We start from the raw sequence: 25,123 nt of genomic DNA, 5'->3' as shown, positions 1-25,123 counted from the left end.
TATGAAGTGGTGGTGGTTAGCATACTTGTGCTAGAGGGAAGAACATGAGTCAACGGACTCAAGACGAGAGTACCACATGAATGAATGAATGGTACCACATGCGAGAGAAGATGAGGATAAATGAATGGAGGTGAGACTTCTGCTTGGACTTGGGACAGTTGGGCAATTCCACGACGTTACGGAGTGACACTTTGAGTCATTTTTGTGAACTTTGATTGCTCTAGCATAGTGATAAAGCCACTAGTACCTACTCTCTATATATCATATTGTAAAGGAAGAGTTGCACTTTACAGAGATATTAATGGAGTTCCTGTAAGTTGGACCATTGTCAAGTAATTAACATTCAAAAACGGTGTTACGGAGTGACACTGTCTTTTGTCATTTATTAAACAATAACAACATTTATTGAAAACTCTGCTCTCACAATAGTTATAAAATTGTAATGAAATAATGGGAAGATACACTAATAGTTGTGCCTTCAGTACAGGGGTTTCAAAATTCCAGACATTACCTAATTACTCTGAAATAATTACAATAGTCCCGTTACGGAGTGACGCAAAATCCCATTATGGAGTGACGAGTCAATTTTGAGATTTCTCCCAAAGCAACAAATCATTTCTAAATAACGCCAGGCTTTCATTCTGAACCCAGCTGACTTGTGCTGGCGTTTCAACGTCAAACACTTTAGATAAATAATAAAAATAAAAATCTGAACTGAGAAAATATACAATAAACATATTAAAAAGTCAAGAAATAGACTAAAGAAATTGAGAACAATTTACGAGTGGATGACCAGAAACAAAACAAAGTTTGGAATTAATCAGTTGGCCACATCACAAAACTTCACATGACTGCCCTGCAAAAGGTTCCCTTTCCCAAAGGACATTCAGCAAATACATGATTGCGATGGTCGAGGGATGGCTGAAGAAGGAATCTGACGACTTGGTTGGAATAAATCCAGGATTTATCTTCCACCTCTGGGAATGTATATGCCAAGTCAGATAGGCCCGCTTTTCGCAAAAATGATACTTCCAAACAACCATCATCTACTATCTGAGTCACCTGGCCAACAAACAACTTCTTAGATTTTTTTGTGACATACTGCACAGTCACAAAGTCACCAGGGTGCACTTGGGGTTGACTGTCTGACCTGGGGCGCTCAGCAGGTGCTGGACTAGCAGTATTTTGACATTCCAAGGATGATACATGGCACTCGGGGTGAAGACTCACCAATTCAAATTGTTCCGCTGTTGAGTACATAGAGGCGCTCACAACATATTTCCTCACAGGTTTCACACAGTGTGTTTGGTGTGTTTTCGGAAGCGACGTCACTAACTGCCAGCGCTCGTCCAATTGCGACTGGCACTTCTCAATGTCTCCTGCTGCGATGAATAAAACTTCGATCTTTTTGCACTGTGCCGCTGCTACGCGGAAGAAGGATTCTGCATCAGATACAGGATCCCCAGCCAGATTTGCCAACCAAACTCTCCTCTTTACCTCACCTCCTATCCCATCAACAGCACCCTTACCATGAGCTGTGGCAAAGAAATTCCAGGATAATTGAATCTTGAACAATTCCTGAAGGAACTCACCTTTTTCAGGCTGAGTTATCAATTGTTTGACAGAATGAGTCACTCTGTAACGTTACGGAGTGACAAGTTTTCTTTTTAATTTATTTTCTGTAGATAAAAAAAAAAAAAATTATACTGTACAATGATTGGGTGGTATAAGTTCTTAATGACCCTGGATTTATTTGGTTTTTCATCCACCAGTTAAAGAGAAAAGTAACCAAATGTCAAATTTTCGTTATGGAGTGACACGTCACAGAGTGACATCTGACTCCTAATTTGAGTTTTAATTTTAAAGCATAAAAGGACAACTCATATTTTTTCAATTGGTTTTGAAATAATCTTCATACAGGTAGCTTCTGATGGATAGCATTTGTTGACTTCATACCAATGAATTGAGAGAATGAATGAATTAATAGTTCTTTGCATTATCGAGGGCCAATTTTACTGCGCTTTTCAGTGGAATGACTTCATTAATTGCAATGAGTGATGTAAGCCAACAGAGCAAGCAAACTCAGTGTCAGTGATCTTGATATTATCTGAAAGTACATGTTTTCAGCTTTCATTTGGTACATAACATGAACTTTTTCAGTCAAATTTAAAATTTGACCTCTGCGGACCATTTCTCGTGGAATTGCCCAGTTAGTAAGGAAAGGATTTCTGGTAGAGTTTATGTGACCAGAATACAGCTGGTTAAAATTAGACCAAGGACACCACCGTGCATGCGGTGAGCAAGAAGCATACCATAAAACCCGGCCTCTGTCATGAGATGCCAAATATACATGGGGTATCTTGGGCTTTATGACCTCAACGTGGGCAAAGATAGGAAGCACAAGTTTCTAGGTCCCTAAATAATAAGGTCCTTAAATCAGAACGATGTATTCCAAAGATCCCTCTTTACCCCACACATGTGAAGCGAAAAGCAGGGTTAAGCAATTATTGGTTCACTTTGTCTGTCTGTCTGTCTGTCTGTCTGACTGACTGTCGACAAACATCAGTTTATGATCGAGGAACAACTGCATTTTGATTGAATTATATATTTTTACCACAAATTGGAAAACAAACCTGTAGTTTAGCAGTACTTTGGCTCTGAATTCGTCCTGATTGCGCATGCGCAGAGAGAAGTGATATAAAACAAGACCAAAAGTCCAACAGTGGCATAGCTGGGCTTGTTTGATACTTTAGTTGAAGAGGATAGTATGACCTGGGTGGGGATACCAGTTAGCAAATAATGTAAGTATTGTCGCGTCGCCAGCGATTACGATCATCTGTGACGGATAGCCGAAACAGTTTTAATTCCGAGGCATCCGGCCGAAAATGGCGGTTCTGGCACACGCGAAATGGAAGGATGCGAGGCGTTTACCTGAACGGAACACACGGGTTTATTCCGAAACCACAAAACATGCAAACACAAACAATAAAATGCAACAATAATGAATTTAATGAAAATAAGTATGGAATGAAAAATAATGAAAAGAAATACAGAGGTAAAATTCTACGGTGAGGTACCTCCAAACGGACAGGTACCTCCATACAAACACAAAGATGTACACAGGGAAAGGTAAGAAAATAAAAAGAAATTACCTTTCAGCATTTAGCTGGTCCCAATAGGCCCTTTTTAGGAGCCTGGCTCATGTTGAAGCTCAATGTAGCCACTCGCGTGGGAAGCGCTCCAAAAATGGCGATGTCCCGAAAGCGCCGCGTGCTTTTAGCCGCGTGCTTTCGGCTCCACAACCAGGAGGCGAGTCCCGAAGATGGTTTCCTCCACTGTCTGGGAGGGACAGCATGGCCTGCAGCTCCTCATTAATGGCTGCAACAGCCTCCTCCTCCAAAGCGTCAAAAATCCCCCAGCACAAGCACAGAAATCGCACCAACACAACCAAATGGCCAGCGTCTTGTCCGATCTAAGAGTGAGTGACTGACTCTTCTTTTTTTCTCTCTCAAGCCAATGACTTAACGTCCCTCCCATTTCGCCCGTCCACATCCTACCGGCCAATTGCATACCTCGGGGCGTGGCCTGCCGGCTTTCCTCTCCGCCCCCTGATTCCCCGCCTCAGTCATGGGCGGGGCCTTTTCCCTATGAGGTTCATTGAGGGTGGGGCTTGCCCCGACTGGCTCTGCTTGGCTTCTTGCCAGCGAGGTTGTTATCATTTAAAGGTAGCTTTCATGGCAGGCCGTGGTAAATGCAATTTAAAGGTGGTGCAAAAACGTAAGGGAAAGACTACAGGGGGGTAATCACGCACTGGGGAAAACTAGCCTTAGACCCAAGCGATAATTAGCACGACACCACCCCCCGTGGTGAACACATAAACAACCTTAAGCTACAGTTTCCCTACTTATTACATCAAGGTTTATTTTACGCGTCACACATCCCATGCTATCTATATATATAAAACATAGTTTGTGTGTGTGGTGTGTAATGTTACCGATAGACTCCTAAACGGAGAGGTTCACGTGCTTGATATTTGGCATAGACATGGCCATTGAGCCTGGGAAGAACAAGGTCCACCTAAAAAAAAAAAATGTTCATAATATTTTTTTACCATATTTTTACCTCAGCGCATTTCAGCGAGGAATATTATGCACGGAATCTGAGGCGGTGGCAGAGCAGCGCGCTGATTCGCTCAGAGCGATCACGTGATGTTCCTTGCCACCATAAACTCACAGCAAGTAGCATAGGTTTTAGCATGATTAGCATTTAGCATGATTTAGCATGATTTAGCATAGATAGTAGCATGTTTCACATAGATTTTTTTTTCAGCGAGGAATATTACACACGGAATCTGAGCCGGTGGCAGAGCAGCGCGCTGATTCGCTCAGAGCGATCACGTGATGTTCCATCCCCGCCGCCAGACCATTGAACATAAAACACAGTTTGTGTGTGTGTCATGTAATGTTACCTCCCCTCCCCCCTCCATCCTCCCCTTCCCCTCCCCCCTCCATCCTCCCCTTCCCCTCCCCCCTCCATCCTCCCCTTCCCCTCCCCCCTCCCCTTCCCCCTCCACCCTACCCTTCCCCCTCCACCCTACCCCCTCCCCTTCCCCGCTCCAAAAATTCGCTCCCCTTCCCCGCTCCACCCTACCCCCTCCCCTTCCCCTCCCCCTTCCCCTCCCCTCCCCCTTCCTCCCCTTCCCCCCTCTCCCTCCCCCCTCTCCCTCCCCCCTCCATCCTCCCCTTCCCCCCTCCATCCTCCCCTTCCCCCTCCCTTCCCCCTCCACCCTACCCCCTCCCTTCCCCTCCCCCCCTCCCCTCCCCCTCCTCTGCTCCCCCTCACTCCTCCTCCCCCCTCCCTCCCCCCTCCCTCCTCTTCTCCCCTCCCCCCCTTCTCCTCCCCTCCCCCCCCGTTCCCCTCCCCTCCCCTTCCCCCTCCCCCACCCGGCAGTGCCGGGTACTTCTGCTAGTAAATTATACAATCCTACCTTTCCTATGGGATCCTTTTACAGATGGGAACAAGATGGGAAGCCACAAACATAACAGAATTTAATTTTTTTGAAGTACCATAAGTCTCTTTGCTGTCTGTCACCATGGAAGTGAAGAGATTGCATTGAGACACTGGTTTATTACATATGTTTGGAGTCGACAATGAACCAACCATACACCGATTCAATCCACTAACATTGCAATCATGACAAAGGGCTTACAGTGTTACGATTTATATTTACTATATTATTATTATTATTAACGTTATTATTATTACGAAGACAATGTTAGTGTGTTAATAAACCGAGGCTAATTCCTCACGCCCGCGATAATTGGTACACCCGCTTCTCATTGAGTCAACAATGAACCATACACCACTTCAATCCAGTAACCTTGCAGTGACGAAAACGGGATTGCAGTGTTACGATTATATTTACTAAATTATTATTACTAGCAACGGTACCCGCCCTATGGGCAGGGCTCCAATTGGGAAGCCCAAATGAAAAGGCAAAATATCAGAAATGTAAGGGTTTAAAAAAAAAATTTAAACGATTCATATAAACATCCGTTGAATCATATCACACACAAATCATCAAAATCTAAACAGTATCTTAAGAATTTCAATAAAAGCCACATCACTGTTCATATCGGTAAATATTATTCCATCGTGTTTCAAATCGTGATCGATACACTATGATCATGATGATCGTGAATCGTGATCGATAATAGTGTTCACAATCGCTATGTCGTATGTACTCCCGATACGTGTACCAAATTCCCGATACGTGTAACTGTACCAAATCAACAGTTAAAAGGATTTTGAGCCGATAGCTGTTACGGCCTTGGCAAGATCGATGGAGACAGCGATCTGTTGGCGTATTCATCACCCAAATAGCTATGTGGAATTCTCTCATGTAGAGATTAAACGTTACGGCTGTTACGGTCTTGGCAAGATAGATGGAGACAGCGTTTATTATACTTTTAATGAAGGACACCGTCTCAAGCCCCAATCCCCATCACGGATGGGGCTCAGCGGTTTACCCGAGCCTGACGGCGAAGGGCAAGGTACACGCTGGCCCGTCCAGTGTTGGGCACGTGCGGCCCCGGACATCGAAGGGCATTAAACGTTCATTAAACATTAAACGTTCATTAAACATTAAACGTTCATTAAAGGATTACGAAACGAAAAACATTACGAAATTACGTTCACACCGTCACGTCAAATACTACCGTGAACACATACATTGTCACAATGAGAACATCGTCACAATGGACGTGATGCGAACGTGAATGTTATGCGGGAGTCCAAACCTGAGAATGCTGGAGACCAAAGCTGAAATTGGGAAAACGAAATAGCCTATTTTACTCCTGGAGATCCCAGGATTACCCACACAAAATATCGTTTCGATCAGTTGAGCCGTTTTTGCGGTACCTTCGAACAGACGGACGGACATTTGGTGAATTATAGTAAGATTAACATTATTATTACGAAGACGATGTTACTGTATTGTTATGTCGAGTGGGGTAGAGTGATATGCAGAGTCAAGTAGATCTGTATAGGTAGTGTGCTCCGATTATCGTGATAGGGAACCCCACATGTAATTTCGTTTAGGCGGTTTGTTCGCCTAAGAATTAAGTGTATCTTTGTGATCATACAAGGATGACTCTTGTGCTAATTATCATAGGGATTATGTTAATTCCCCGGTTCGTAAAACCTTGTAATCATTCCGTTGTCCCTTATGGCACTGCACAGTGCACATAGACACTAGTGAGAATGGCCCTAGTAGACTAATTAAATACCCCCCCCCCCCCCCAATAAAACCACCCAACATGGCAGTTCTGGACACTACCAATGGAACCGTGGCCAGCTACATCACCAGCTTGAATGGCAACATTGAAGCGAGCAGGCTAAAGACACGCCCAGAGGGGCAGCGATTGGACGAGACACCACCAATAGGAAGACATGAGGCAGGACGAAGCCTGCCGATTGTTAGAGGGAGGAGCGAGGAGAAGCGATACGCTGATTGGCCACGGACCGATGGCATGAATGGGAGGTGAGCGGCCATTGGTGGAGCGCTGGGCCGATGCTGTTGGCCTGTGCTGAGTGGAGGAGGAGCACGTTGACGTCAGAGCCGGGATTATAAAAGCAAATGTAGACCGACATTTTCTCTCTTGCCCTGCACCGCGTTCTTGCTCTGGTGCCTGCCTGTGAGTGTGTGCTGACGATTCTCTTCTCCTCTTGGCGTTCTGGACCTCGGCGCGAGTGGTTGTGTGCCGGCCTCGTCTCCTCGTTCCCCTGTTCCTTTGGCATCTGGGATTGAGAGAAGCAGCTGACAGGAGAGGCGGCGCGTGGACGAGACTACGAGCGCTGCGGTGTGCGAGGACATCGAGGCCTGGTTCCTGCCAACGCGCAGGCTTCGCGCCAACGCCCCGGATGACTTTTGGCGACCCTGACGAGACCCCACAAGCCGCTCGCAGCTAAGTCGCACATAAAATCATAACCCCTATTTATTTCGTTAGTTTATCCCGTGTGTGTGTGTGTGTGTGTGTGTGTGTGTGTGTGTGTGTGTGTGTGTGTGTGTGTGTGTGTGTGTGTGTGTGTGTGTGTGTGTGTGTGTGTGTGTGTGTGTGTGTCTGTAATAGGAGCGCTCAATTTAGAGGGATTAGTCCATCGTGTTTGCCTCGTTGTTACCGGCCTTTCATTTCAATAAAGCCGGCGTTTATTTTTGTACATAAAATCCGGTTGGTTTGAGTTACTTTTGCAGGGTTGAAGACTGCTCGGCGGATCGCTCAGGTAAGCGCTTCTTCTTCTTCTTCTTCCCTTTTTCCCCCTCGTGTATGTATGTATGTGTGTATATATATATATATATATATATATTGTTGCGGATATGGGATTTGGCCTCCAGATCCGCTTGTAAATATTCCCCTATTTCCCCAATACTCCCCAACTATCCCCAATCCCCCATTCCCTAGTCCCATTGTCTGTAAACAGCACTCTGTAGAACCGACCTTCCCCTTTTTCCCCCATTAAATGTCGTGCCCAGGTCCACCGCATCTCACGTAGACAACTTTCGGACATCTTGCTAGTTATTCTTAGTCTATGTCAGTTAAGGACTCGTTTCCATTAATTCTGACTCTTCGTTGCACCAGAATGTGATTGTATGGCACCAGTAGTGAGTTTAGGACCTCCCCATACCTCCTCCCATCTTCCCCATGAAACAACAACCACAACAACTACAACAACAACTACAACAACAACTACAACAACAACTACAACAACAACTACAACAACAGAGGGGCGCGGCGCGGCGCGGGGAGTGTGCGTCCTCACTCCGGCTCGGTTAGCCGCCATTGCCCATGCGCTCCACGGGGTTACCACGAAGGGGCTGCCTGTCGGCCCCTCGTCAAGGGCGGAGCCCGGTAACCCCCCGCACCCAATAAGAAGGGCGGACCGATTCCATCTGGGGCGGAGCTAACGAGCCGAGGGCGTGTCACTCCCCGCCGGATATGCGCAGCGACTTACCGGATGTGAGATGAGATGCGCCCCGAGCTTGAAGAAGAGACAAGTCGCGATCTCCGAGCGCTGAGCGACCTCCCCGCATCTACTGGACCGGACCGGGTCGATTCTGTCCCTGAGCCAAGGTGCACCTTGAGCCATCGACTACCCGCTTTCCTTGCCATCAATCCCCGTGTGAGTCAGTTTTGTCCTGTTTATCTGTCGTCTGTCGGGGCTATTATAAGACCGTAATTAAGTGCCTATCTTACTATGCTGTACCTCTCATCCCTGTAATCTAAACGTTCCGAACTAATATAACCTCCTCCGGATGTCTTGAGAACTGAACCCTTGGTGTCGTGTCATTTTAACCCAGCCGTTGTGTCCTTTCCTCAATTGATTTAGCGTAGCGCGACTCGGCCAACGTTCGAGTATAATCGGGTAAACGTGCAGACGCGGTCATACCAAACCGCTCGGTAAACCAACATCCACAACCGCGTCTGTAACAATATATATATATATATATATAGTAAAGTCCGCTATTTGACCTGTACGCCCGGAGTTAAAGCTCGTTTTGGTTATCCGTGAGTCTTTCCTGGTGTTAACGAAGGGGAATCACACGACAGTATTGATAAACCGAGGCTAATTCCTTACTCTCGCCATAATTAGTACACTGCTTTTAATTGAGTCAACAATGAACCATACACCACTTCAATCCAGTAACCTTGTAGTGGCGAAAACGGGATTGCAGCGGTACGATTATATTTACGAAACTATTATTATTAACGTTATTATTATTATTACGAAAACATTATGATTACGGAAACATTACTGTACGGTATTAAGAAACCTGGGCGAATTTGTCTGAAGCGGCCTGAAGGTGTGGCATGAACTATGAAGGCATGAAGCCTAAGGCCTATATGTACTGTGTCGTTCGAATACCCAAACACCAATGCTTTCAATATTTGATGGTCATTTTAACAATCGGTTTGTTTGTGTTTCAGACTGGATGAAAAACATAATGGTAGAGCATGCAAATGTGATACATGACAGGCTTAACGATATGTTCGGCCTGAATGGCACAGGAATCAAAATGGCGGTGTGTGGAGTCAGCTGTCATACCGCCGTAATGACATCACATCACCCCTGTCATGTGACCAGATCCTCAGCTCTGATTGGTGTACGTTTGAGGGGACATACACACTGTCATGGCCAAAAATATTAGCACTCTTGCACTTTTTAAAAAGAATGCACTATTTCTTCCAGAAAATTGTTGAAATAAAAATATATTTTGGTATCCACATATGTATTCCTTTGCTTTGCAGTGGAACAAAACAAGAAAAGCTGAAAAAACTACGAAATCTTGGCTTATTCCACACAGAAAACATAAAATGGCTCGGACAATATTATTGGCACCTTTTAGAAGTTGTTAGAAATAATTAGATTTCAAGCAGGTGATTCTCCTTTACTTTGGAAACTAGATGTTATTCATAGAATACATACCCTGCGCAGTCAACTTGTTGCGAACCAACTCTTCTGTTTTCGAATATTTTTTTTCCTTTGATCCAATATGGCTGCCAGACCACGTGAGCGATGACATCATAAATTTATATTCTCTAATATAATTGTTGCATAGATCATGCTCAATACATTTCAAACTGATCAGACTAAGCGTTGTCCCTGTCAAATTATGACGTCATAATTATGGCACCAATAACGTCATTGTTAACAACACCAATTCCTCATATGGAGTTCTTTACAATGAGCCATGTTTCAATTTTTTCCATGCAGCGGTTTTGGAGATATAGAGGTGCAACATTTTTCGTTTTTTCCAAGATGGCGCCTGTACCACATGACCTATGACATCATGATTATCATTAAAATATTCTACATGAGGAGGCGCTCCTATGGTGAAAAATTTCTCCCAGTCGATGTCAGAGACTGGTAGACAGTTATAAGAAATGCCAACTTGAGGTTGTTTGTGCCAAAGGGGGCAGTACCACCTATTAGAACCAAGGGTGTACTTACTTTTTCCACATGCGAAATTTGCATTTATGTTTATTTAAATTATACAATGGACTACAAAATGTAAATGTTTCATGATATTTGTTATATTATATCACCTTTATCTATCAATATTGCTGAAATGAAGATCAAATAGCTGTATGTTGAAATATGTTGAAAAAGTCAAATCTTTACATGGGGTGTGCTTTTTTTTTTTTGTATACTGAATCGAGGCTCGTGAAAGAGCTAACATTTACTTCACAAACAAATCAACCAGACAAACAAAATATATAAAAAGAGGGAGCGGAAGACAAGATGGGGAGAGAAGGGGAAGCACACAAACACAACATTTGAGAGCAGGGAGATGTGTGGAAGGGGGAGGGCTTTGGGGGAGGAGGTGTGGTAAGGGGGGGGGGGGGGAGGGAGAAGTATAAAACACAAGGACACCAAGGACTTCCAGGACAGAAGTTGGTATTTCAAAAAAGTGGAATTGGGGTGAAATTAGCGGGGGTAGAAAAGATCAAGGTTTTGGATGGGGGAAGATAAGAGATGGTGGTGAACAGCTGTTTTAAAGACCTGGAGGGTGGAGTGGGATTGAAGAGAGTGAGGGAGTTTGTTCCAGAGGCAGGAGAAAAGAGGAATGAAGGAGTGAAGGTGAGCAGAGTCTTGATTTTGGCAGTTTGACCATAAGAGGGTTGCAGGCAGATCTTGTGCGACCTGTAGGAATATTTGCGGGACAGAGCCCAGAGAGAGCTGGGGAGGCAAGGCCAGAGAGGAGTCGGTAGAAGACGGAAAGACCACCAACCTGCCTGCGGTGAGTGAGTGAGAGGCCCTTGGAGTTAGCGTCATCGCGGGAGATTCCAATGATTCTGAATGCTTTGGTTTCAACAGCGTGAAGACGAGCTAGGTGTGAGGCAGGAGCACCAGCCCAGAGGGGAGAGCAGTATTCCATTGAGCTGCGGATGAAAGCCTTGTATGTGGTGAGGAGCTCAGGTGTGCCAAGGAAGGACTTCGCACGACGGAGGATGCACAGTCGGCGACTGGCTTTGGAGGCCAGATTTGAAATGTGGTTTTCCCAGGAAAGATCATGGCAGATAGTGAGACCCAAAAGCTTGAGTGACAGAACTTCTTGGAGAGGATTATTCAGAAAGTGGATGGGAGGGTTGTCCAGTCGGTCTTTTCGGAGAGACATTGTAAGAGTGTGAGATTTGTCAGGATTGAAAGACATGTTCCACTTGTTTGCCCAGTCTGTGATTTTGTCCAGGTCTGCAGAGAGTGAGGAGGCTGCAGACTGCCGATCTGAGGGATGAAGAATGGAGCGACAGAGAGTAGAGTCATCAGCAAAGAGATACAGAGGATTTTCAAGAGAGTCAGAGAGATCATTGATGAAGACCAGAAAAAGCACAGGGCCCAGAACACTGCCTTGTGGAACTCCAGCCTGAACAGGAAGAGGAGATGAGAGAAACCCATTCAGGGCCACACGTTGACTACGACTAGAGAGGAAGTCCGCCAGCCATGCGTGGAGATTTCCATGGATACCAAAAGAGGAGAGTTTGGTGAGCAGAGCGGGGTGCCAGACCGTATCGAAGGCACGTGATATGTCAAGGGAGACTGCTCTAATTTCCTGTTTGGCATTGAGGACCTCCATCCATTGTTGAGAAAGCAGAAGCAGCATGTCCAGAGTAGAGTGTCCAGGTCTGAAACCAAATTGATGATCAGAGATCAAGACATTGGAGAAGAGGAAAGATTTCATATCTGAAGCAATGATGGATTCCATGACTTTGCTGATAATTGGGAGAAGGCTGATTGGTCTGTAGTTGCTGGGATCTGTTTTTGCACCTTTTTTGTGCAAAGCGGTGATGTTGGCAGATTTCCAAGCAGATGGAAGATGACCTTGAGCAAAAGAGAGGGTGAAGAGAACAGAGAGAGGGAGTGAAAGAGCGGAAGAACAGGATTTTAGGACCCGTGGGCTGATGCCGTCAGGTCCAGTTGCAGAATCCGAGTCGAGGGTTGACAGAAACTTTTCCACCTTGTCAGGAGGAAAGGACACAGAGTCCAGGAGCAACTGGGTATGACTGGGTACGGTGGGTACAGAGAGGGATGGGTTTGGGACACAAGATTTAGAGGCAAACACAGAGTTCAGGCATTCAGGTAATCCGAATTCAAGGGGTTAATATGCAAAGGTTATTTAGTTTGACAATTTACATGTGGTTTACCAATTATGAGGAGATCCTCAGCTTTCCATTGATGCCTTTCATGCATCATTGCTGTCACACATGACCGAGTACATGTTCATTGAAAATGACAAGTTCAAATCGCATTTTTACAAGTTTGGCTAATCGGTGCAAGACAGTTTGAAATGGACGCATTACTTGTCGACTGCCAAGTTGATTATGTAAAATTGTTAAGCTGGTCTGGTAATCGTCGGTTGCGTCATCCTTTGTTTAAGATGGGTATTTAAGATGGGCCTACAGTGTATGGGTTTAGAGACAGTCTGAGTCATTGAAAAGATGGTTCAACTTACGACTGAACAGCGGACCTTCGTGGTTACAACCTTTCACCAAACTGGAAGTTTGCAGCGAACTTGTGATGCGTTCAGGGAACGTTTCCCAGAACGGGAGCCTCCAGCAGCCAATGTTAGAAAATCTGGGCGAATGTTAGAAAATACCAAGAGCATGGCACTAGCCTCAACCGCAACAAGGGGAATTCTGGTAGGAGGCGCACTGGGCGATCGGAAATGAACATTGCAGCAGTAAGGCAGCAAGTTTTGGAGCATCCTAGGGATACCAGCGCAAGACAAAATGGGACGGGATTGCCTTTGGCAACATTGAACCGAATCACAAGACTGGACCTCCACCAACATCCATATCGGATTCACATCCGGCATCAACTTACACCAGGGGATTTTTCCAGGAGGCTGGTGCTTGCCGGATGGTTGATAGCACGTTGCGAAGCAGATGTCAATTTCCTGAGGTATCTCCTTATCGGCGACGAAGCTGCTTTCACCATGGACGGCAAGGTCAATACCCATAATGTTCTTGAATATGCACCGACAGGACACCCCCCGGAATTTAATTTTGACACCAACATGAATCGACAAAAGTGGACTGTTTGGTTGGGACTTTGTGGAAGTGGTGAGGTGATCGGACCATTTTTCTTTCAAAGGAATGTCAATGGTAACAGGTATCTGCAGATGATCAATGATGAAGTTTTACCGCAGCTGGAGGAGAACTTTGAGCGACAGGTTCGTGGTGTCTTCAGATATCTCTGGTGTGCCCAAGACGGCGCCCCAGCACATCGTCTTATCGCTGTCCGAGATCGACTGAGGGAACTCTTTGGAGACCGAGTCATCGCCCTCAACCATGCAGTGGAATGGCCGCCAAGTTCACCTGACCTCACACCATGTGATTATTTCCTTTGGGGACATTTAAAGAACAAGATGTTCATAACTCCTCCCCGTGATATTGACGAATTGCAGGGCCGTATTCGACATGAAGTGGATGCTTTGCGCAATGACCCGGCTATGGTGAGACGAGCAGCTCAGGGCATGCTCCGCCGCTGTGAGCTTTGTGTTGAAAGAGGAGGTGGACATGTTGAAGGTGTGGGTGCATAAAGGCCAATCATTCCTGAGAAAAGTTCACATCTGACGTTCATTTTGCACCAATTTTCCTGACTTGCATCGATTAGCCAAACTTGTAAAAATGCGATTTGAACTTGTCATTTTCAATGAACATGTACTCGGTCATGTGTGACAGCAATGATGCATGGAAGGTATCAATGGAAAGCTGAGGATCTCCTCTTAATTAGTAACCCACATGTAAATTGTCAAAATAAATAACCTTTGCATATTAACCCCTTGAATTCGGATTACCTTTTTTTTGATACGCACTGTATGTTGATCGTGGAGGTTGATGATTCTCTAGATGTCTCAATTTGTTGATCTAATGAGCATTGGCCATCAAATGTCATCCCTTGCAGGCCTGCGTGCAGAGGTTCGGGGCTTTGTGCGTAATATAGCATGGCACACGATACCCGATCACCTCATGGAACGTGCTTTTGGAGTTCGGCTACTTTCCCGCAAAGAGATCTCCCTGCTGCGACATGCCAATGAGCATGCCCTCTTGGCAAGGGGGGTCACACGTAGACCCAGCCGGTACGTAGCTGATACTGGCTTTGTGTGAGGCTCTGGAGGCATCGATTTATTGGCGGTGCTTGAAATGTTGTCTCGTGGTAGTAGCACCAGATTGTTCTATTCTATTAACTGAGATTACAACACAACAACATGCATTTTAAAGGCCATTTTCCCTGCTAGAGCGGGGGTTAGTCTTGCGGTCCCCATGAAAATCTTACTTACTTACTTTTTTTCACATGCGAAATTTGCATTTATGTTTATTTAAATTATACAATGGACTACAAAATGTAAATGTTTCATGATATTTGTTATATTATATCACCTTTATCTATCAATATTGTTGAAATGAAGATCAAATAGCTGTATGTTGAAATATGTTGAAAAAGTCAAAACTTTACATGGGGTGTACTTACTTTTTCACATGACTGTACCTCTGCCAGGCAGTTTACATACAGTTTACATTTTGTATCCCACTGATGGGCTGGATCTGGATTCGGACCTGAACCAAAATCGAATCAGCTTGATCTTGTCCTCTAACCAACTCTTCCACCTACTTTTGTCATACATCGCCCACAACTTTTTGAAATATCATACTATATGTCGTTTTTGGCCCAGTCACTCAATGGTCAATGGTAGACAACAACTTTAAAAAATTTTTAAAATCTCGTATCCGGATTCGGATTATCACCAAAATCAAATCGATTCATCCAGGTCACACACCAAACATGTCCACCAAGTTTCGGCCGAATCTGTCCACAACGTTTTTAGATATCGTACTACATATCATTTCTTGCCCTATCTCGCAATGGTGGAGAATCACTTAAATATTGTAATATCTGGATCCGGACCTTCACCAAAATCTAATCATTTGATCTGTGTCACTCACCCAACCTGCCCACCAAGTTTCTCCGAATCCTTCCACAACTTTTTGAGATATCCTGTTCACAGACAGACAAAAAAACAGAGGTGAAAACATAACCTTCATCCACCTTCAGTGGCGGAGGCTAAGATGGCAGGGTAAAAAGTCTGACAGGATAATGCGGAGGTGTCTAGCCTGGGTTTGATTCTCGGCCTGATTATAAAATGTCCGATTGGTGCTTTGCAGGTAGGTTGTTTCATCACATGATGTACCATCCCTCAGATAGATGTTAAGCTGAGGACCTGTCTGTGAACATTAGTTGGTGAACATTAAAGACCCAATTTTGTCTTTCGTGAAGAATAGGTGAGTTACTGCTGGGACCATAAATAGGTGGTAATAGGTGGCCAAATAAAAAAATGTTGGCCCTGATGACACTGGGAATACAAAAGCAAACCACCCAGTATAATATTTTTCATGAGACTGCTTTGGCAGCATTTTACCTGCCTTTGGATAGCATATAGTAGCAGAAACTGTCAGGCAGAGTGAACACACCAACATTGGAGGAATTAGGAACACTGACCTCAGATTTAGACAGACAAGTCCGGATCATGTGTAAATTATCAGATGAACAATGGATTAGAGACAAGGCAACGATGAGCCACCTTGCACACTGAGGATCTGCAAGTATATGAACAAAAATGTACTTGCACTTCTGGGTATGAAGGGATGGGTGGTAGAATGAGCTTTTGGTAGAAAATCAGACGAGACCACAGAAAACTGTAAGACTACCATCTATGATGGCAGCGGGTCTTGTGCCCTGGTCTCCTGCTGTGAGACGCCGTCACCACCCATAGCCTTATTCTGACATTCCAAAGCTTCAGTTCATAGAAGAAAGCAGTGCTCTACAGCTCATCATATAAATGCCTTTTATGAACTAAGGTGCTGAGTAGTAGCCAAGGAATCATTATGCTCTGCAGAGGATACCCGGATGACCCCTGAATTTTGATTGGTATGTGATCCACCCAAGGTGGTTCACTGCTGATTATATGATCAGGTAACTCCAAGGAACTTCAGGGTTATGGGAAACTTTGCTGGGTTTGTGTTTGATATTCTCTGTCCGTGACTTGTAGGCAGCCAATGCACCTCTTTGTGGAGATTCACAAGGTGCTGTCCGATGTCGTCAACGAACAGCAACTTCGTGGCCTGTGGCCATGGCTGCCTGAACGCTTTGCTTTGCAGCAGCCGTGGTTGGTGTTTTCCACAAACCAGCATGGCTATAGCCTTTCCAGGCATGTGGATGGCATTTGGGGGGAGGGGTATGCGTGAGGGGTTCATAACCAAGTGGTGGGAGTTTGTTTTCAGTAGCTAATCTGCTTTTATTGTTGTTCATCTAGGTTTTACATGCACTGTGATGGACATTCTCCAACACTGATGCTCATCAAAACGATCAACAAAGAGGTGGGTATGTGCTTTTAATGACATTATGTAAGACTATGATTGTCTCCTCATTAAAGGCCAAGGTCAAATACAACAACAACAACATGCATTTTAAGGCCATGTTCCCTGCTAGAGCGGGGGTTAGCCTTGCGGTCCCCATGACAATCTTCTCCATTTTGCCCTATTTTCTGCATCTCTCCTTGTTAACCCCCTTGCCCGCATTTCTTCTTCCACCATCTTTAGCCAAGTATTTCTCGGTCTTCCCCGTCCTCTACTTCCTTCTACATTAACTTCCATCACTCTTCTCAACCAGTCACTTTCATCCTTCCTCAACACATGACCAAACCATCTCAGCCTGTTCCTCTTCACAGCATCAATCACAGGCTCTATTCCCATCATCTTTCGCAATTCATCATTTGTCTTCCTCTCTCTCAACGATACTCCGCACATCCATCGAACCATTCGCATTTCCACCCTTTCCAGCCTTCGTTGCTGCTCTACGTTCATTACCCATGTCTCGCTCCCATAAATCATAACACTTCTCACACATGCAGCATACACCTTTCCCTTCAGCTTCAGCGACACTCTCCTCCTCATCAGCACGCCACTCAGTTCCCGAAACTTCTTCCATGCACATCTCACTCGAGCAACCGTTGCCGAGTCTGATCCACCTTCTCCATTCAGCATGTCTCCGAAGTAGCAAAATGTTTTCACACCTTCCAGCTTCACGCCGTCTCCAAGATCCAACTCAACATTTCCTCCATCTGCAGCTCCCTCTGTGCACACCTTACATTTGAATGTAGCTGCCACACTGGTTAATGACCCTCTCAGACCACTACATTTTTGATGAACCCACTCAGCACACATTGTACATTGAATGGAGTTCACTCCGACACCCTTCCTGCACACAGCACACGGCCACTTCCCAGTTCTTTCCACTTCACCACATGCTTTACCACTTGCCATCACCTTTGTCTTTCCGATATTCACCTTCAGACCTTTTGTCTCCATACATTCCTTCCACTTGTTCATCTTTTCCTTCAGTCCATCCATACTTTCCGCAATCAACACCAGATCATCTGCATACAACAACTCCCACGGTAAACCCTCCTTTACGGTCTGAGCCAGCACCTCCATCACAGCTACAAATAGTAGTGGACTTAGTACCGACCCCTGATGCACTCCCACCTTCACCTCAAACTCACCACTGTTCCCGTCCTTCGTGCTTACAGCTGTGCGTGCTCTTTTGTACATTGCCATCACTACTCTGATCAACCATTCCTCCACTCCTAACTTCCTCAATGCCCATGTCAATACTTTGCGTGGAACCCTATCGAATGCTTTCTCCAGATCAACAAACCCAAAAAACAACTTCTTCCTCTTATCCATGTACTTCTCCTGCAACTGCCTCACAATGAAAAGCGCATCTGTCGTTCCTCTTCCTGGCATAAATCCAAACTGCATTTCGTCGATCTTCACTTTCTTCCTTATCCTCCTCTCCAACACCCTTTCCAATACCTTCATTCCATGCTCCAATAACTTTATCGCTCGGTACGAGCCACACTCCAGAGGGTCACCTTTCCCCTTGTATAGAGGGACGAGGGTACTCAGTTCCCAATCCACTGGAATGCGGCCTTCTTTCACCACCAGATTACAGATCTCTGTCATTCTCTTCACACCCCAACTTCCTGCTGCCTTCAACATATCTCCCACAACTCCCGTCGGCCCTCCCGCTTTTCCACTCTTCATTGCTTTTATCGCTTCCTCAACTTCCTTCTCAGTTATCTTCTCTGCCGGTCCTAAAACTGGGTTACTCTCTATGTTGCCATCCCATTCATTCTCTGTATTCAACAGCATTTCCATATATCTTTTCCATCTTCCTTTAATTCCATCTGGGTCGACAACGATTTGTCCCACTTCATCCTTCAAGCAACTCACCCCCATCACATCACACCTCTCTTTCGCTATCTGCTTTGCAATCCTGAATACTGCTTTCTGACCCTCTTCCGAATCCAAGCGTTCTCCGAACATTTTCCTACATGCCTCCTGCGCCTTTGCTACCTCTTTCTTTGCAGCCTTCCTGGCTGCCTTATAACTTTCATGCTCTGCTGTTTCTGCTCCCGTACCCTTCGCCTTCTGCCACTCTTTGAACTTCTTCCTCTTCTCGTCAATCCTCTTTCCAACCTCAACATCCCACCACCATGTTTCCGAGTGCCTCGGTGGTCCTTTTGTCCATCCACATACCTCACCAACGGCTCCCAACAGACTAGCTTTCATTGACATCCAACCACTTTCAAGCTCAACCACATCATCCTCTACCCTACTCAGCCTCTCTTTTAATGCCTCCCTTACTGTCACCTCTTTCAACCTCCACACCTTCATTCTCGGTTGGTACTTCACCCGCCGAGCTCTCCTCGCACCTTTCACCCTTATGTCACAGCCAACCAAGTGGTGCTGTGAAACAGCCTCCTCCCCCGGGATCACCTTTGTGTCCCGGAGGTGCCCCCTATCTCGCCGACGCACCATCAGGTAGTCAACGGTTGTCGTCGACCCACCTGACGTGTATGTAACAAGCTTATTGTCCTCTTTCTGGAACTGAGTATTACAAATCAACAAATCAGCTCCATCAGCAAACTCCAAAATCCTTTCACCTTCTCCATTTCTCACACCATATCCGTAACCCCCATGAACTCCCTCAAAACCATCCATACTCCTTCCCACATGTCCATTCAGGTCTCCTCCCACCACAACAACTTCCTCATCTTTCACGTTTTCCATCAGCTTCTCTATCGCACACCAGAACTTGTCCTTCTCTTCATCGCTTCGACCAACCTGCGGAGCATATCCCGAGATGACGTTCACCAAGAGCTTTCCAATCATCATTTTCACCATCATCAACCTATCACTCACTCTAGTCACACTCACCACACTGTCTACAAACTCCTCAGAAAACAGGACACCAACACCATTCACGCCCTCCGGGCACCCTTGCCACACAAACTTGTATTTCTGTCCCTGCCTACCCTTCACCATTCTCACACCACTTCCCTTCCATCTCGTCTCTTGCACACAACATATGTCCACTCTTCTTCTGACCAATACTTCCACCACTTCTCCTGATCTCCCTGTCATTGTCCCCACATTCCATGTCCCAAACCTCAGAAACCGATCTCCACTTCGGGCTGCACCCTGCCCATATGTACTTGTGATTGTCATGGTTCTCTTTTTGAGGCAATGTTTTTATGGCCGGATGCCCTTCCTGACGCCAACCCTCTTAGTCGTCTCTTACGACACGCAGGGATACGGTGTACCTATTCTGACCAGGGTACACACTGGGAAACGTTTAAAACATGTAAATTCTGGGGGGGGGGGGGAGGGCGTCAGCATCACGGCTGCGGTTTAAACATATTCCAACAATATCCAAACAGAACGATGAAAAAAAACAATCCGGGAAAAGTCTCCAAGCGAGAACGTGGATTTGAGAAAGAAGGAGCAGAGGCGGAAGAAAACGAGATACAGGGGGCGGGGCACAAGCCGAGACGAGGAGGAGAGCGAACAAGCACGTGTCCGGGAGGAGAGAAAGAATCAATATAGAATTATTTGTCTAGGGAGGTGAGGTGAGGGGGAGAAAACAAAATAAAATAAACAAGCAGTACAGCGAAGGAAATAACCCAAACCGACAAAACACCGACGGGGGGAGGGAAGCCCCAAGTCACCAGGCCGCGCACGAGGTACGACTCAGAAAACGATTAACTACACACAAGTTTGCACGAACCACAAACCAACGCCAACTAGAAACACACAATAACACGTACACAGCAAAATAACCAGTGGAAATTTGACAAAGACAAGAATGGGAAAACACTCAAACTTCGATGCCGTGGAGAGCTCGAAGCACGCCTCACTCGCCCGAGGAACCGGAAGTCTCATGGTCAAAGGTCAAATGGCTGTCTCAAAACAAAAACGCGTTTTATGTCATCGCTCGAATATTTCAATGCAGAATCTCAAAGACCGCTTGGCCTTCCAAGATGTTCTTGCGTCATAATAGTGTACCTGCACTGAAGTTGTGCACCTGATATTTGATTTGTGTCCTTGACCTTTTTTTCCGGATTGTGACCTAATTAACAAAGAATACCTTTTTGATCATAACTTGAATAATTTTCCTCTGATTTTCACGTTGTTTAGTTTTGTGGATAGAAAGTCGATGGAGACACATTTTCTTAATTTACACTCTCCTTAAATGCTGAAGGTCAAGGTCATATGGTGGTCAGGAAAAAATATGGCCATCATTTGATCATGGGTGCTGGGGGAGGTTTATCCTTCGCAATCGCTTTGTGATTGCAGATATCTACAGACTTGGCATTTAATATGGAATATATTTTTTTCTTGACTTGGGTTTACTTTCTTAACTCAGTATATCAATCTGGTGAGTTTCTTTTACACTTTTGTGATTTATTTGTTAAAAGAACCATGTCACTGATTGTCTGTCGCAGCAAGAAGTCAACAACAGGATTATATCACAGGTGGCATGGCAAAATGTACGGGCAGGTACATTTGATGATTGGCTTCACAGTCGGGTATACAAGGGTTGTTGCGTTCTGTATTAGTGGAAAACAACTGCTGCACGTCTCCAAAAGTTATTGCCGCTTCCTCTGGAGATGGTCCGTCAACTCGACAATGCTGTTTGTCATGGAGTGGTGGCTTTCCGAAATTACGGCATGAAACAGCGTGCTATTGCTCGGCAGTATGGCATCACTCAAGGTCAGGTGTCAAAGATCCTGAAACGAAATGCTCAGAGGGGTGTCCCTTCTCCAATACCGAGGCCAGGACGTCCCCGCAGAGCCACAAGGAGGGATGATCGCCAGCTGCACCGGTTAGTCCGCAATGGCCGTACCAAGTCAGCTAATCGGCTGAGGGCTGAGTAGTAGCAACTGACAAATGTGCCTGTATCGAGAAGGCTAGTCAACCAACGACTGGTTCAAACAGGCTATCGTGCCAGGCGTCCCCTGAGAAAGCCACGCCTGACCAGACAACACGGCCAGCGCCAATTGCAGTGGGCCAGAGAGCACCGTCAATGGCAGCCAGGACACTGGAATCACGTGATCTTCAGTGACGAGTCTAGATTTCTGGTCTATCGTCAAGATGGCCGCGTCCGAGTGCGCAGACAAGTGCATGAAGCCTACAACAAAGATTGTATAGTGCCAAGAGTCCAAGCTGGAGGTGGTGGGGTGACCGTTTGGGCTGCTTTTCATGCAGGGGGCAAAACTGACCTTGTTGTTCTGAATGGAAACCTGAACCAGTTCAAGTACAGGGCCATTCTGGAAGCAACATTGCTACCATTTGCTCGTGCAGCCTTTCGAGGAAACTTTGTCTTCCAAGATGACAATGCACGGCCTCATCGTGCTCGCATGATCCAACACTTTCTTGCTGACCGTGGTGTAGAGCATATGGAGTGGCCTGCCATGTCCCCGGATATGAATCCGATAGAGAACTTGTGGGCAGAATTAACGCGTCAAATAGACAACTTGGACCAGCAGCCGACCTCTGTGCGTAAAAATGCAGCAGGCTATTGTCACTGCATGGCAAGCGATTGCTGTCCAAACCTTGGCAAATCTCGTGAACAGCATGCCTCAACGTGTACGTGCTCTCCTGAATGCTCGTGGGGGTTACACGAAGTACTGAACTGTAATTTTACTGTCCGTAATCCCAGTCGTAATTTAGCTTTTGTTTTTGTTAAAAAAAAAATTGGCTAATGTGCAAAATAAAGAGATACTTCTGGAAAACGGACAGAAGTTTAACACAGTACTGTCCATGAATTGAGTTCGATATCAGTTTACATCACTTTCAAGGATCAATTTATTTGTTTCGAAATGTCAAATGTGGTTTTTGTTTCTTTTAAAGGTCACATTAACAAAATCTAGAATAATTTCAACATAATTCCAATGAACTTTTGGTTCTAAGACATCTTGAAAAGTAAGTTCACCCCCACAAAAAAAATATTCCATATTAAATGCCAAGTCTGTAGTTTGATATTTCACAAATCTACCAAAAAAAAAACCTCCAATCGCTTCTGGCTGCGAAATATTTCACAATTCCGGTAGCATCGATGGCATCAACCCTTTCTTTGTATACATAGCCAGTGGTGACTTTATTCACCCTCTCATGTCATGGTGTTTCACAGGTACATTTTGATGTGCTGTTGTGACCCAAAAACTTTTTTCTCTCGTGCTGCGGGTGACTGGAAACTTGAGATAAATACAGACGAGTTTTGAAACCTCACTCATCATCATTCTCACGGCATTATCCTTAGTTTTTTTTTTTTGTTTTTTTTTGTATACAACATCGAGGCTCGTGAAAGAGCGAACATTAATCACACAGAAAGACAAACAGACACACAAAACAAATAACATCGGGAGCGGTAGACAAGATGGGGAGAGAGGGGGAAGGACACAAACACAACATTTGAGAGCAGGGACCGAGAGACATGGAGACATCGAGAGAACTGTGGGAGGGAGAGGGCTTTGGGGGGGAGGCATGGGAAGGGGGGGGGGAGGGGTGGGAGAGGTATAAAACATATGGACACTGCCAAGACTTCCAGGAAAGAAGTTGGAATTTCAAACAAGGTGGATCTGGGGTGAATTAGTGGGGGTAGAAAAGATCAAGGTTTTGGATGGGGGAAGATAAGAGATGGTGGTGAACAGCTGTTTTGAAGACCTGGAGGGAGGAGTGTGATTGAAGTGAGTGTGGGAGTTTGTTCCAGAGGCGGGAGAAAAGAGAAATGAAAGAGTGAAGGTGAGCAGAGAGCCGAGATTTCGGCAGTTTAACCATCAGAGGGTGGCTGGCAGATCTTGTGCGACCTGTAGGAATATTTGGGGGACAGAGCACAGAGAGAGCTGGGGGAGCAAGGCCGGAGAGGAGTCGGTAGAAGACAGAAAGACCACCTACCTGCCTGCGGTGAGTGAGTGAAAGGCCCTCAGAGATAGCTTCATCGCGGGAGATTCCAATGATTCTGAAAGCTTTGGATTCAACAGCGTGAAGCCGAGCCAGGTGTGAGGCAGGAGCACCAGCCCATAGGGGAGAACAGTATTCCATTGAGCTGCGGATGAAAGCCTTGTATGTGGTGAGGAGCTCAGGTGTGCCTCGGAAGGACTTCGCACGACGGAGGATGCCCAGTCGGCGACTGGCTTTGGAGGCCAGCTTGGAAATGTGGTTTTCCCAAGAAAGATCATGGCAGATGGTGAGACCCAAAAGCTTGAGCGACAGAACTTCTTGGAGAGGATTGTTGAGAAAGTAGATGGGAGGGTTGTCCAGTCGATCTTTTCGGAGAGACATAGTAAGAGTGTGAGATTTGTCAGGATTGAAAGACATGTTCCACATGTTTGACCAGTCTGTGATTTTGTCCAGGTCTTCAGAGAGTGAGGAGGCTGCAAACTGCCGATCTGAGGGAAGAGAAATGGAGCGGCAGAGAGTGGAGTCATCAGCAAAGAGATACAGAGGATTTTCCAGAGAGTCGGAGAGATCATTGATAAAGACCAGAAAAAGCACAGGGCCCAGCACACTGCCTTGGGGAACTCCAGCCTGAACGGGAAGGGGAGATGAGAGAAATCCATTCAGGGCCACACGTTGACTACGACCAGAGAGGAAGTCCGCAAGCCATGCATGGAGATTTCCATGGATACCATAGGAGGAGAGTTTGGTGAGCAGAGCTGGGTGCCAGACCGTATCGAAGGCACGTGATATGTCAAGGGAGACAGCTCTGATTTCCTGTTTGGCATTGAGGACCTCCATCCATTGTTGAGACAGCAGAAGCAGCATGTCCAGAGTAGAGTGACCTGGTCTGAAACCAAATTGATGATCAGAGATCAAGCCATTGGAGAAGAGGAAAGATTTCATATCCGAAGCAATGATGGATTCCATGACTTTGCTGATAATTGGGAGCAGACTGATTGGTCTGTAGTTGCAAGGATCTGTTTTTGCACCTTTTTTGTGTAAAGCGGTAATGTTTGCTGATTTCCAGGATGCTGGCAGATGACCTTGAGCAAAAGATAGGGTGAAAAGAACAGAGAGAGGGTGAGATAGAGCGGCAGAGCAGGATTTTAGGACCCGTGGGCTGATGCCATCTGGTCCAGTTGCAGAATCAGAGTCGAGGTTTGACAAAAACTCCTCCACCTTGTCAGGAGAGAAGGTCACAGAGTCCAGGAGCAGTTTGG

General features: G+C 45.7%; 1 protein-coding gene across 7 annotated transcripts in view; it reads left to right on the top strand.

Annotated features, from left to right (window-relative positions):
• TBC1D24 (TBC1 domain family member 24) overlaps positions 1 to 25,123 on the top strand; it is a 102,564-nt gene that overhangs the window by 57,333 nt on the left and 20,108 nt on the right. For 6 of the 7 annotated variants that reach the window (XR_010984087.2, XR_010984082.2, XR_010984085.2 and 3 more), the window contains exons 5-7: positions 14,464 to 14,638; positions 16,607 to 16,765; positions 16,871 to 16,934. Coding sequence is in view for 3 of the 7 variants with exons in the window: in XM_068113482.2 (XP_067969583.2) it covers positions 14,464 to 14,638; positions 16,607 to 16,765; positions 16,871 to 16,934 (398 nt within the window). In the remaining 4 variants the exon portion in view is untranslated. The remainder of the gene's footprint in view (positions 1 to 14,463; positions 14,639 to 16,606; positions 16,766 to 16,870; positions 16,935 to 25,123) is intronic. The other variant, XM_068113505.2, reaches the window with a different exon arrangement.

The sequence above is a fragment of the Myxine glutinosa genome, chromosome 1 (assembly GCF_964187855.1).
Source record: "Myxine glutinosa chromosome 1, kmMyxGlut1.1, whole genome shotgun sequence".
Classification (NCBI taxonomy): Eukaryota; Metazoa; Chordata; class Myxini; order Myxiniformes; family Myxinidae; genus Myxine; species Myxine glutinosa.
The sequence above is the reverse complement of the archived record's forward strand: the minus strand, read 5'-3'. Positions and strand labels throughout refer to the sequence as shown.